General features: G+C 62.4%; 1 protein-coding gene across 1 annotated transcript in view; it reads left to right on the top strand.

The window, feature by feature from the left end:
• The window catches only part of SORCS2 (sortilin related VPS10 domain containing receptor 2), a 484,645-nt gene extending 475,070 nt beyond the window's left edge, over positions 1–9,575 (top strand). Inside the window, exons 24-27 of the mRNA XM_065914447.1 lie at positions 1,971–2,070; positions 2,751–2,853; positions 5,394–5,539; positions 7,420–9,575. Coding sequence (XP_065770519.1) covers positions 1,971–2,070; positions 2,751–2,853; positions 5,394–5,539; positions 7,420–7,484 — 414 coding nt within the window. The 3' untranslated portion in view covers positions 7,485–9,575. The remainder of the gene's footprint in view (positions 1–1,970; positions 2,071–2,750; positions 2,854–5,393; positions 5,540–7,419) is intronic.
• Positions 9,576–12,809: the final 3,234 nt, after the last annotated feature.

Genomic DNA, 12,809 nt, shown 5'->3' with positions numbered 1-12,809 from the left:
AACCGTGCCGGCCTGACCCGCAGCCCAGCGCAGAGGGCAGCCACGTCTGAACCCGGGGCTCCCAGCCAAGCTCCAGCGCTGAGGATGGGTGTCTCTGGAGGCTAGTCAGCGGCCAGTTGAAAATCATTGACCCATTTCTCAGATGAGGATCTGAGAGTAGAGGCTGGGCGGAGGTTGGGGAAGACTGCAGGGGTCCCGGCTGCCAGCACCAGGCTTGGAGGCTGCACCCACTGGGGGCACTTCAGAGGGAGGGTTGGAAGGAAAGGAGGTGGGGGTACGCCCCCCACTGTCGTGAGTGCTCAGTGTAAACCGCGAAGTACTCCCCCCATTCCCTCTTGAGAAACCTGCATGCAGGTCAGGAAGCAACAGTTAGAACTGGACATGGAACAACAGACTGGTTCCAAATCGGGAAAGGAGTCCATCAAGGCTGTATATCATCACCCTGCTTATTTAACTTATATGCAGAGTACATCATGAGAAATGCTGGGCTGGATGAAGCACAGGCTGAAATCAAAATTACCAGGAGAAATATCAATAACCTTAGATATGCAGATGACACCACCCTTATGGCAGAAAGTAAAGAAGGCCTAAAGAGCTGCTTGATGAAAAAGGAGAGTGAAAAAGTTGGCTTAAAGCTCAACATTCAGAAAACTAAGATTATGGCATCCTGACCCATCCCCTCATGGCAAATAGATGGGGAAACCGTGGAAACATTGGCAGATTTTATTGGAGGGGGGGCTCCAAAATCACTGCGGATGGTGACTGCAGCCATGAAACTAAAAGACGCTTACTCCTTGGAAGGAAAGTGACGACCAACCTTGTCTGTAAAACGGGCGCTGCCACCCACCCACAGGGGTCCTGCGGGCCGTGCTGCAGCCCCGCCCCAGCGCTGGCCACTCTCTCCAGACTGTCTGCGTGGGCATCGGTGTCCACGACTAGTCCTGAGCTTGGCTGCAGTTCTGATTCTTTTTTTTCTATTTCTGAGATAACGTTTACTTTTGTGAAGTGGTGGTTTTTAGTATACTCACAGCCATGTGACCACTACTACCGTTTAAGTCCTCCCAAAGGGGTCTTCATCGTCCCAGAGGAAACCCCGCCCCACCGGCAGTCGCCCCCTGCCCCCTCCAGCCCCTGCAGCCACTCCTGTGTTGGCACCTCTCTGTTCTCAGTTCAAGGGGCAGAAGCAGGTGCCTCCCAGATCCTCCGGGTGGGGAACTGTGTAAGCGACAGGCCAGCCCAGCACCCTCATTCTGTGAACAGAAACCGAGTCCCAGATGCCAAAACGCTGCCCAGGGAGGTTCGGCCAGAATCCCCAGGGGATGCCCCCCCCCCAGAGGCCACAGGAGCGGAGCCACAGGACCCCCATCCCTGGGGGCCCCCTTCCCCAGCACCTCTGCACCACCTGTGCAGACGGGTGATCCCTGACACCCGTGTGGGCTGGCTGACTCCCTCCTGAACCCCAGAAACTCCCCGCTTGTGAATTCCCACACCAGTAGGGTGCCCCAGAGGCCCACTAGCCCTTCTCCACCCCACGATCCTGCAGTACCACCCCTGGGAGGTCTCTGCGTCAGGGGCGGGGACGCTCGCCTGCTGGGTCACCTGCCCTGTCCCCATCTTGTCCTCTTCCTGGTCTTCCACCCCTGAGAAGCTTCCCCTGATTACTTCTGGGGTCGGGGGCCTCCTGGACATCCCTGGATTACCACACTCCGTGGTGCCAACTAAAACCAGAGCTCTCTGAGGGCAGAGCCACGCTTGGATCACCTTGTGTCCCATCAGAGGTTCTTGATGAGAGCTGGTTGGTGGCTAGCAGTCCCATTTTACAGATGGGGTGACTGAGGCCCGGAGAGGCGCAGGGGCCCTCCCCCAGCCCCCTGACCCCAGAGGGTGAGGGTGGACGTCTGCCCAGCTCTCCCACTCCCCCTGCTGGGACCCTGAAGACTCCCTCCGTCTTCCCCGCTCTGTGCTTGCAGAGGCTCACGGCCATCCAGCAGGTGCTGAATGCACAGAAGATCAGCTTCCTCCTGCGTGGCGGGGTCCGGGTCGTGGTGGCCATGAGGGACGTGGACACAGGTGAGGGCCCTGGCTGGGCTCGCCTCTGCAAGGTGGGATGGGCGGGCGTCCAGGCCCCTCAGATGACGCTGGCTCCTGTGTACACTGGGGGCACAGGGGCCCCTCTGCTGACCACATGTCCCTCCTGGCCCGGTGGCCGTCAGTTAAATCCTGGTCAGTCTTGCTGCCCTCCCCCGTGGACACGCACGGAGCTCTTGCTTTAATTTACGTCATTTAGGGTCTCAGATTGGGAGGCGGTGCCAGTGGTAATGAACCCGCCTGCCAGAGCAGGAGACATAAGAGACCTGGGTTCGATCCCCGAGTCAGGAAGGTCCCCTGGAGGAGGGCCTGGCAACCCACTCCAGTCTTCTTGCCTGGAGAATGCTTTGGACAGAGGAGCCTGGCGGGCTCCATGGGGCCACAGAGTCGGACGCGACTGAGCGCACACGTGCGGTCTCAGATGCACTCCGCCCCCGCCCACCATGGACCATCCTCCCCGCTCTGGGGCAAGAATCTTGGCAGGAGCCGACGGGCGGCTTTCTGCTCCATGAAGACGCGTGTCCACGCCAGCATCGGTCTGGACGGAGCTGTGTCCACTTTCTAGGGGGCAAGGACCAGGGCCGGGATTTACACAGTGGGGTCCCAGTTTCCGGGGGCGGCTGCTGCCCACTCTGAGCGCTCACAGGCTGTTTTGCCCACAGATTCCCCGAGCCTGGGAGGCGGAGGCGGCTACTGGGCGGTGGCAATCCTCTTCGTCAGCGGGCTCTTCGCGGTCGGAGCCTTCATCCTGTACAAGTTCAAAAGGCAAGGCCACATGCCCTGGGCTCACTGGGCATGTGGGTGGGGCCCAAGGGCCACAGAAGGCTGGGACTGTGCCCTCGACGGGCCGCGGGGCAGGGAGGGGGCCTCGCCTGAACCCGCACGCTGGTCCTGAGTTATCTCGGTCCCCTAGGGCAGCTGGCCACTCAAAAGCCAGGGAGTGTCTTCCACCCGATCCTCCCCTCTGCTCCACGCACCCATTTTACAGATGAGGAAACCCAGGCTCAGAGAGGTTAAACAATTGTCCCAGGGCCACACAGCTGAGGAGTGAGGATCTGACCCCAGGCAGTGCCCTCCACCACCCACGTTCCCCCCAGTGCTCACCCACCCCTCCCTCCACAAGCTTGAGCCAGAGCTGCCCTGTGCCAGGTGCCCCACGGCGAGGGGGGCTCCAGCTTCATTCGGGGAGGAGTCAGAGTGGGGTAGTGACCCCAGGGTGGAGCAGGTAGGGGCTCGGGATGAGGCTGGGTGGGTGGCAAGCTCAGTGTGAGGTCGTCAGAGGGGCTGTGGTGCCTCCTCCTCTCTGACCTTGATCCTCATCCATAAAATGGGTTTAATAGCCCGCAGTGTCAGGATTACTCATGGGCACACTTGGAGGGGCTGGAGAATCTGATCTGACCCGGATACAGGGCCCGGGGATGGACACAAAGGCCAGAGAGTGTCGCCAGGCTTATGCTCTGAAAATGCAGCTGTGAGATCTGAGCCCTGCCTCTCATCCCATCCTGCCGGTTCGGCTCCAGTGGCCTCGGGGTCTCCCCGCTCAGGGTCACCGTTGGGAACAGTCTGGAGACACCCTGACCCTCCAGCTCCTGCTCCTTGGAGGCCGAGGGTCCCTCCTGCAGCCTGGGACTCTGCTGGCTCTCTGTCCTCCAGGACCACTCACGCTGGGCAACTCCCCTTCCCAACCTGCAGGACAGCCCAGGCAGCTGGGTCAGCCTCCCAGACCAGCTTGCCATCCAGCCTGCTGCTGACCAGCTCTGCGTCTCCAGCCAGTCTCTTCCCCTCCCTGTGGGCCTCAGTTTCCTCATCTGTAAAAGGGGTCTAATCAGGAGGGAGGAAGGGAAAAGGGAAGAAGAAGAAAAGGGCAGGTGTGACCGCTGGGCTCACTTAGTGAATTAATCATGGGAGGGCAGTTACCATGGAATCCGTGGGTGGAGCACAGTTCTGGGAGTGAGTGTGCCCAGCTAGAAGCCTGGCCATCAGAGAATATGGAGAGAAATGCCCCGTTTGTCCGGAGGCTTTAGCTTTGTGGAGAGCTGGGGTTTCCAGGCTGGCGCAGCCATCAGCCTGGGCTGGGCCTGCCCGTGTAAGAAGCAGCTCTTAAGTCTCAGAGGCTCAGTGCTGTAGTCCCCTGGGGCCCGTCATGACACAGCCCACCCCGGGGGCCTGAAGGTACATCCCGCCATCTCAGTATTTCCAGAGAACTGCCCGTGTTGGTGAACTGCTGATGGTGGCTCCGAGGAAGCCTACCCTCCCACTGAGCCTCAGTTTCCTCATCTGTAAAGTAGAACCATGTGCCCTTTGGAGTTTTGCTCCAACCAAGTGGGCGTCGCACACGAAGGAGCGTGGCCCAGAGCCCTGAGCCTGGCCCCAGCTGAGACAGAGGGGGGCTGTGCCCTCCATCTCCTTTCCCTCTGCCCTGGAGGGGATGGGCACTAGAGGACGCCCCAGGACCTGGGCAGGGCTCAGCAAACACCTCTCAGGGCCTGTCAGCATCGCATGCCTTGTGGAAACACACAGCTGCTGACATGATCAGAACCCCGAGGTGATGGGTGACAGGGACCCGAAAGAGACAAAGAAGCATGCTCTCCCTGCAGCACGCCTCAGGGGAGACAGACAGTCAGTGCTTGCCAGGGCAGAGGCAAACCCAGGGCTGCAGGAGCTCACAGGATGGAGGGCTTCCTGGAGGAGGTGGCTTGGCCCAGAGGTGGTGCAGGAGGGCTTCCTGGAGGAGGTGGCTTAGCCCAGAGGTGGTGCAGGAGGGCTTTCTGGAGAAGGTGGCTTGGTGCAGAGGTGGTGCAGGAGGGCTTCCTGGAGAAGGTGGCTTGGCCCAGAGGTGGTGCAGGAGGGCTTCCTGGAGGAGGTGGCTTGGCCCAGAGGTGGCGCAGGAGGGCTTCCTGGAGGAGGTGGCTTGGCCCAGAGGTGGCACAGGAGGGCTTCCTGGAGGAGGTGGCTTGGCCCAGAGGTGGTGCAGGAGGGCTTCCTGGAGAAGGTGGCTTGGTGCAGAGGTGGTGCAGGAGGGCTTCCTGGAGGAGGTGGCTTGGTGCAGAGGTGGTGCAGGAGGGCTTCCTGGAGGAGGTGGCTTGGCCCAGAGGTGGCGCAGGAGGGCTTCCTGGAGGAGGTGGCTTGGCCCAGAGGTGGCACAGGAGGGCTTCCTGGAGGAGGTGACTTGGCGCAGACGTGGCGCAGGAGGCAGACCCAGGAGCAATGAGAGCGCTGCACAGAGGGGTGGGCTGGGGGCCTCCAGGGACAGGTATCCCAGGCAGAGCCCTGATCTCCCCCCACCACCGCCCACTGCCTTGCAGGAAACGCCCCGGCAGGACCGTGTATGCCCAGATGCACAACGAGAAGGAGCAGGAAATGACGAGCCCCGTGAGCCACAGCCAGGGTGTGCAGAGCGCCATCCAGGGTGAGGAGTTCATAGAGGACGAGCTCCACCCACAGACTCTAGGTAACGCCCGCCCCCAACACCCCCTCCCCCGGGAACCCCTCCTCCACCACCAGGCCTGGGGCCGGGCGGGCCCTACCCTGGGTCCCCTCCTTCTGACAGGTGACGGCAGGAGTCCCCGGGGTCTGCCTGTGGACGGGGACCCCGGACGCCCGTCCCCACAGTCCCCCGAGGGGTGGGGCAGACAGCTGGCTTCCACAGCGAAGCTGCTGCGTTCTGGGGGGCCCCGGGGACCTCTCGGCAGTCACCCCCTCGTGCTCCCGGCATCCCTCCCGTCACTGGGAGGGCGAGGCCCTGGGCGGTGCGCACATGGACGTAACTGTAGTGCGCACAGTCTCTGTTCCATGACCCCACTGCCCCCCGCCCACGGCCAGCAGGGAAGATGGAGCGGCCGCCCACTCAGCGGCCTCCTCTGGGGGTGGGGGTGGGGGTCTGTGTTAACCTCCAGCTCTCTCTCGGGGCCTCTCATGAGCGGGTGTTCGCGGGCTGAGCCCCACCACCTCGAAGCTGCTGCTGGTGATAACGCCGCAGCCGGCTCAGCCCGCTGCACTGTCCACCCCGCGCCCCCCGCGGCCTCTGCGCGGCAGAGACCAGGGACGGGACAGCCCGGCAGCCGCTCCACCTCTCCTGGCCGTCACCGCTGGCCCTTGGCTCTGACTCTGTGGTTGAGGTGACCACGACCTGTCCATCTTTGGGGGGGACACACACTCTGATGGGACAGCACACCCCATCTCCACTCCCTCCTCAACCCGTGGGGAGACTGAGGCCCGGGAGCCCTGAGTCCCGCCGGAGCACTGGAACCACCCACCTGGCCGCGTGAGCGCTGAGTGCTCCAGGCCACACGAATGCTGAGTGCTCCAGGCAGCGTGAGCGCTGAGTGCTCAAGCCGGCATGGCTTCCTCCACAGCCCAGCAGGGGCGCTCCTTTTCAGAGCTGAGACCTGGACTGGCCCGGGGCCAGGGCCACACAGCTGGTGGGGAAGGGGTTGGAGTCCAGACCCTGGGGCCCCTGCTCCCCCGACCCTTAACAGTCGCTCTGCACCCCACCTGCCCTGCACGCCCCGGCCCTGGGGTGCTGTGACATCCCCAGTGGGGCCCGAGGACGCGCCGGCAAGCTGCCGCCTGGGTGGGGGGGGTGTCATCGCTGCCCTTTTATCCCCTCAGCCCGTATCTGCCGTGCCCCTGGGGCTGTGGGAGGTGGAGTCGCGGTCCCCACGTTTTAAACGACTAGAGGTGAGGTTCAGAGAGGGGACGTGGCCCACCCAAGCGGCCCAGTGGACAGGTGGCTGGCCTTGGACCCAAAGCCCCGGGCCGGCTCACGACTCGTGGTCCCCACGACCGGCTGGAACCTCTCCGCCGCTCCGTCTCCATGCGCCCGGGAGGTGGGGGCTCCAGGCAGCCAGCGGCCACGCCTCTGCTCCCCAGGGGTCTCAGAGCGCGGCCCCGCCTGGGGCCCTGGCGGACCCCTGCATTTCTGACGGTCCCTGTGCCCTTCTCTCTCCCGCCGCCGCCGGGGCCTCGCCGGGCCGCCCTGCAGTGCCCCCGGCCCGGGGGGCACAGAGCCCCGCCTACCTCCCCCTGCTGCCGATGCCGGGGCCGGCCCCGCTGCAGGTCAGTGGCTGCGGTGGGGGCGGGTGGCGGGCGCGGCCTCGCCCCGAGGCCCCTGGGTCCACTGCTTGTGCCGGCACCGGGAGACCCGCCCTCAGCCACCCGCGCACCCCACCGCCTCCGCACCCGCGTCCAGGCACGACCCGCACGACGGTGGCGGGAGGAAGCTCGGGATGCCCGCACGTCGGCGGAGGCCGCACGCACCGCGCCCGCCGCCGCCGGCCCCGTCCCGCGCCGCTGGGCCGGCCGCGCGCTCACACCGGCTCTCCCCTCCAGGGAATCACTCGGGCGTGGTCCTGAGCGTCAGCTCCCGGGAGATGCACAGCTACCTGGTGAGCTGAGGCCGCGGAGGCCGCGCCCGGAACGCTCTCCTCTCCGCCGCGTCATCCCCCGCGGAGGGCCCAGGACCACACCGCCGCCCCCGGCTCGGGGTGGGACCCGCACCCCCGCGGAGACCTCGGGAAAGCCTCCTCCTCCTCCCGCCGCGTCCACGCCAGCCGACAGCTGCCCCCGCCCCGTCCAGCTCGAGCCCGCCCCGCCCCGGCCCCCAACTCGCAGCCCACACCCCGTCACTCCGGCGAGGAGGCCTGACTTCTCATAGGCGAGGCCGGGCCCCCTGAGACTGGGGGGTGAGCCTGCCGGACTCTCAGAAGCGCAGATCCCCCCACACCCCGCCTCCCACCACCTGCACCGTGGGCTCTTGTCCCCCGGAGGATCGCGGAGCCCTGCTTTCTTCCTCGGAACCCCCAGGAAGGCAGCTCCCACCGCTCACACGCCGTCCCTCTGCGGGGGTCGTACACACCCTCCAGAATCCGGAAAGCCTGCTGCGGCCCCCCCACGCCACCCTCCAGGCCTCCGGGCTCCCCTTCCTCTTTTTAACCTGCAGAGAAGATGTAAATACCTCTCTAGGTAGCCATTTGCAGTTTCTGGGGGGGAGAGATGGTTCTCTTTTTATTGCCAGGCAGTAGCCCCTGTTCTTGGGAACCCCGTTTGCCGAATGCCCAGAAATGCTCCTCCACCCCGCCCCCCCAGAAGCCTTCTCTCCTGGGGTCCCGCCACCAAAAGCAAAGCTCCCCCCAGCTCCGCTCTCCATGGGCGGCTTCCCGTCCTGGGAGCGGCCTCGAGACAGATGCCCAGTGTTTTGCGTTCCCTCTTGGTTTGAGGGCGCCGCGCAGAAACCCAGGAACCAGGAAGGTTAGAAAGGCAGAGAGTGGAGGGCAGACAGGGAGTGCCCGCCTTGTCTTGAAGACAGAGCTGCTGAGGCCCAGAGAGGGAGCGGCTGCCCCAGGGTCACACACAGCAAGGGGCCGCAGAGGTGCCCCAGGAGCCAACCCCTGCGCTTCCCACACAGTTGGACCCCCTTGCTCACGGATGCCTAGAATCAGGGACGGGGAGAATCTGGGGCAGGTTTCGCCTTATGCCTTGAAACTGGAGGCGGCCCCGCCCCGCCCCCTCCCTGGGCTCTGGGTGGCCAGAGCCTCCCCCCAGAGGGGGGACACCCTAGAGCCCAGGCTAGGCCCCGCCGGCTGCGAGGAGCCCAGGATGAAGCCCGGGGCAGTGGGAAGCCTTAGCTCACTTCTGCAGAGAAGAAACTCAGCCTGCGAAGGGTCATCCACACCCCCAGAGCAGCTCCCGCACGTGGGAGGGGGGACCCTGGTGTCCAACCCCACGTGTCACAAATGGGGTCTGAGACTGGCTCGGAAGGGGTCACTGCAGGCCACGGGGCGGGCGGCAGAGGTGCCCCCCATCCCCTCCCTGCGGCCCCGCAGAGCGTCCTCCAGGCCCTCCTCCGGGAAGCCCAGGAGTTGAGGGGCACTGTGGGGAGAGGCTGGGTTCTTGGGGCGTCTGCCTCCGCCAGCCTGCCTGCCCTCCCCAAAGACCCCTTAGGGAGCCCGCGTCCTGCCGTCCACCCCAGCCCGGCCTGTGAGCCTCATTCCCGGGTCAGACACCTGTCAGCGCTGGCCCCGTCCCAGGTCAAGGTCAGCAGGGAGTCCCCTGGGCGCAGCTCAGCAGTGCCAGTGGGTGACGGCCCCCCATGACCTCCTGACCCTCAGCTGCATTCTCTCGCTGATGGGATAGGGTTTCCCTTCAGCTACTTGTGTTCTTCTCATATTTTCTGTCATCATTTCTATGAAGAGTGTTTTGGGTGTGCGGACCCAAGAGCCTGGGAATAAGTTGGCGTCTATAACCGAATACGTTCCATCCCCGTAACCGTGTAGATCGGCACTTAGGTCTGGGTTTATCCGGTTCCACGTTTTGAGGCCCTGCATCTTTGACGTGCAGGTACGCGCGGGCCCCCGGGAAGAGCGGGCTGGGCTTGGACCGCTAACGTCTCATTCAGCTGGGTCGAGGCCACACTTCTATATGCACATAACAGAGATGCGATAAATTCTTTCTTATTTTTCCTTTTTAAAAATCAATAAATCATTTGTGATGCTTTTAACAAAGATTAAATGAGTACGATCGGCGTTTGCCTTATTACGAAGCTATTTGTCAACGTTTCCCTAAACACACACCCAGGGCCCCAGAACTGTGGTGTCACAGAGGCTGGGGCGGGCCAGGGGTCTCTGCACTTTGGGGGGAGGGTGCCATGACGTTGGCCGTCTCGGTCACTGGACCCAGTCATGACTCCTGCAGAGCAGGGATGCCACCACCTCCTCACACGGGTCTCCTCACTTCGCCAGTGGCCAGCCGAGGGGCCCTGGAGCCCACTCTGCTTGCCCAGTGAGGTGCAGGGCCTGGAGGTGCACCCCGGCTGAACGGAAGCCCCTTGTCCCTGAAATGCCTCCCGCTTGTCTTTGAGGAGCCCGAGGAGCCAGGAGTGGATAGAGGAAGCCCTGATGTGGTCACGTCACCACCTCCGTGCACACACACTCACACACACACACGGACACACATTTATATACTTGCACACACAGAGACACACACAACACACACTCATAGCTTTCACGCAGACTCACAGACACACCCCCTTCCTTCTCCAGACCACAGTACGTGGAGTTCAGTATCGTCAACATCCTCAAAGCCTTCCGGCCAGATCTCGTGCCCCCTGGGACCGGGGCCGAACCCCAGGCTGGAGCCCTGAGTGAACAGGACATGCCCCTGGGGCCCAAAGGAGACCCCGGGCCCGCGGGGATGCTGCTGATGATTACAGGACCCAACCGGGAGGGGAGGGCCGGGGGCCCTGTGGGAGCCAGGTCTGCAGTACGAGGAAGGGGAGGACGCGGGGGAAGCAGGCCAGAGCCGGGGCCATGCAGGGCGGGGGAGGCCAAGAGGAGTGTGTGTGCATGTGTGTGAGAGTGTGTGTGTGCGTTTGCAGGCTAGGGCCAGAGCCATCCCAGGTGGGAGTGGCCGAGCGGATTCTGTGTGTGTGTGTGTGTATGTGAGTGTGTGTATGTGTGTGCGCATGAGTGTGTGTGTGCGTGTGTGTTTGCAAGGCCAGAGCTGGGGCCATCCGGGGCAGGCATGCTGTGGGGAGGTTGAGAGGATGGTGTGTATGTGTGCCTGTGTGTGTGTGTGTGTGTGTGAGTATGTGTGTGTCTATGCATGTGAATGTCTGTATATGCCTGTATTTGTGTGTGTGTGTGTGTTTACAAGGCCAGAGCTGGGGCCATCCAGGGTGGGAATGTTGTGGGGAGGCTGGAGAGGACTGTGTGTGTGAGTGTGTGTGTGAGGATGCATGGGTGTGTGTGTGAGAGTGTGTGAGGATGCATGGGTTGTGTGTGTGTGTGAGGATGCACGGGTGTGTGTGTGAGTGTGTGTGTGTGTCTGTGTGAGGGTGTGTGTGTGTGTGTGAGGATGCATGGGTGTGTGTGAGAGTGTGTGAGGATGCATGGGTTGTGTGTGTGTATGAGGATGCATGGGTGTGTGCATGCATGTGTGTGTGAGGATGCATAGGTGTGTGTGTGAGTGTGTGTGAGTGTGTCTGTGTGAGGGTGTGTGTGCGTGTGTGTGTGAGGATGCATGGGTGTGTGTGAGTGTGTGTGTGAGGATGCATGGGTGTGTATGTGTGTGTGTGTGTGTGTGAGTGTGTGTGTGAGGATGCATAGGTGTGTGTGTGTATGTGTGAGGATGCATGGATGTGTGTGTGAGTGTGTGTGTGTGAGGATGCATGGGTGTGTATGTGTGTGTGTGTGTGTGAGTGTGTGTGTGAGGATGCATAGGTGTGTGTGTGTATGTGTGAGGATGCATGGGTGTGTGTGTGTGAGTGTGTGTGAGTGTGTGTGTGAGGATGCACGAGTGTGTGTGCGTGTGAGGATGCACGGGTGTGTGTGTGAGTGTGTGTGTGTGAGGATGCATGGGTGTGTGTGTGTGAGTGTGTGTGTGTGAGGATGCACAGGTGTGTGTGTGTGAGGATGCATGGGTGTGTGTGTGAGTGTGTGTGTGTGTGTGTGTGTGTGTGTGTGTGTGTGTGTGAGGATGCATGGGTGTGTGTGTGAGTGTGTGTGTGTGAGGATGCACAGGTGTGTGTGTGTGAGGATGCATGGGTGTGTGTGTGAGTGTGTGTGTGTGAGGATGCACAGGTGTGTGTGTGTGAGGATGCATGGGTGTGTGTGTGAGTGTGTGTGTGTGTGTGTGTGTGTGTGTGTGTGAGGATGCATGGGTGTGTGTGTGAGTGTGTGTGTGTGAGGATGCACAGGTGTGTGTGTGAGGATGCATGGGTGTGTGTGTGAGTGTGTGTGTGTGTGGGTGTGTGTGTGCCTATGCCTGTGAATGTCTGTGCCTATATGTGTGTCTGTGCGTATACATTTATGTGTGTGTTTGTGCCCTTCTTTGCGCCTGTGTCTGTGCATGTGTGTGTCTGTGCCTGTATTTGCGTGTGTGTGGCCTGTGCCTGTGTGTGACGTGCGCTGTGCAAGGACAGACAGAGAGGACTCGAGGGCTGGCACCCACGGCGCACAAGCAGGTCTTCTCTGTGTGTACACGCCAGGCCTGGGGGAGTGAGAACCCTCCCCGCCCGGCTGGCTGATCACGATCCCCTGTTCTGGGCGTGCGGGGCTCTGTCGGGGGTGACAAGAGTGTGCTGCTCCCGTGTCGATCCATCCGGAGCCCCTTCCTGAACGGAGGGCCAGGCGGGGGTGCAGGGGGGATCATGCTGGGGCCACGGACCCCGGGACAGCCCGGGGCACAGCCAGAGGCGGCCTCCTGCTCGGACCACAAGGACAGAGACGCGCCACGTGGCGGCTACGAGGCACAGGTGCTGTGGCCACACCCGAGCTCCTGTGGCCGCGCAGGTCCGCGTGTCCCCTGTTCACCGACGGGGAGACGGAGGTGCTGGCGAAGAAAGTTAATTTTAGCCCAAATAAGAGGCGCTGCTCTAACGCTCCAGCGAAGCCCCAATTCCGGGTGGACTCGAGTTGACTTTCGCCCAAGACACCAAGTCTGGTGTCCAGAGTCACCAGGTATTCACGAACCTCAGAGGGACAGACAGAAACATGCAGCGTCATCGATAAATCAGAATCAGAGGAGGAAAAATACTTCCTCGAGGATCTGCCGAGCTCGTCCCTCTGGCTCTGTCGGTAAGACAGACGGCCGGTCCCCGCGGAAACCCAGCCAGTTTTGCTTCATCAACAGCAGAGTTTCACGTCCAAGGACTTGGAGGCCTCCCTCCCGACCAGGGGGCGAGGGGTGGAGCGGGGGTGCAGCAGCAGGGCCAGCAAGCGACT

This window comes from Muntiacus reevesi, chromosome 22, assembly GCF_963930625.1.
Source record: "Muntiacus reevesi chromosome 22, mMunRee1.1, whole genome shotgun sequence".
Taxonomy (NCBI): domain Eukaryota; kingdom Metazoa; phylum Chordata; class Mammalia; order Artiodactyla; family Cervidae; genus Muntiacus; species Muntiacus reevesi.
The sequence above is the reverse complement of the archived record's forward strand: the minus strand, read 5'-3'. Positions and strand labels throughout refer to the sequence as shown.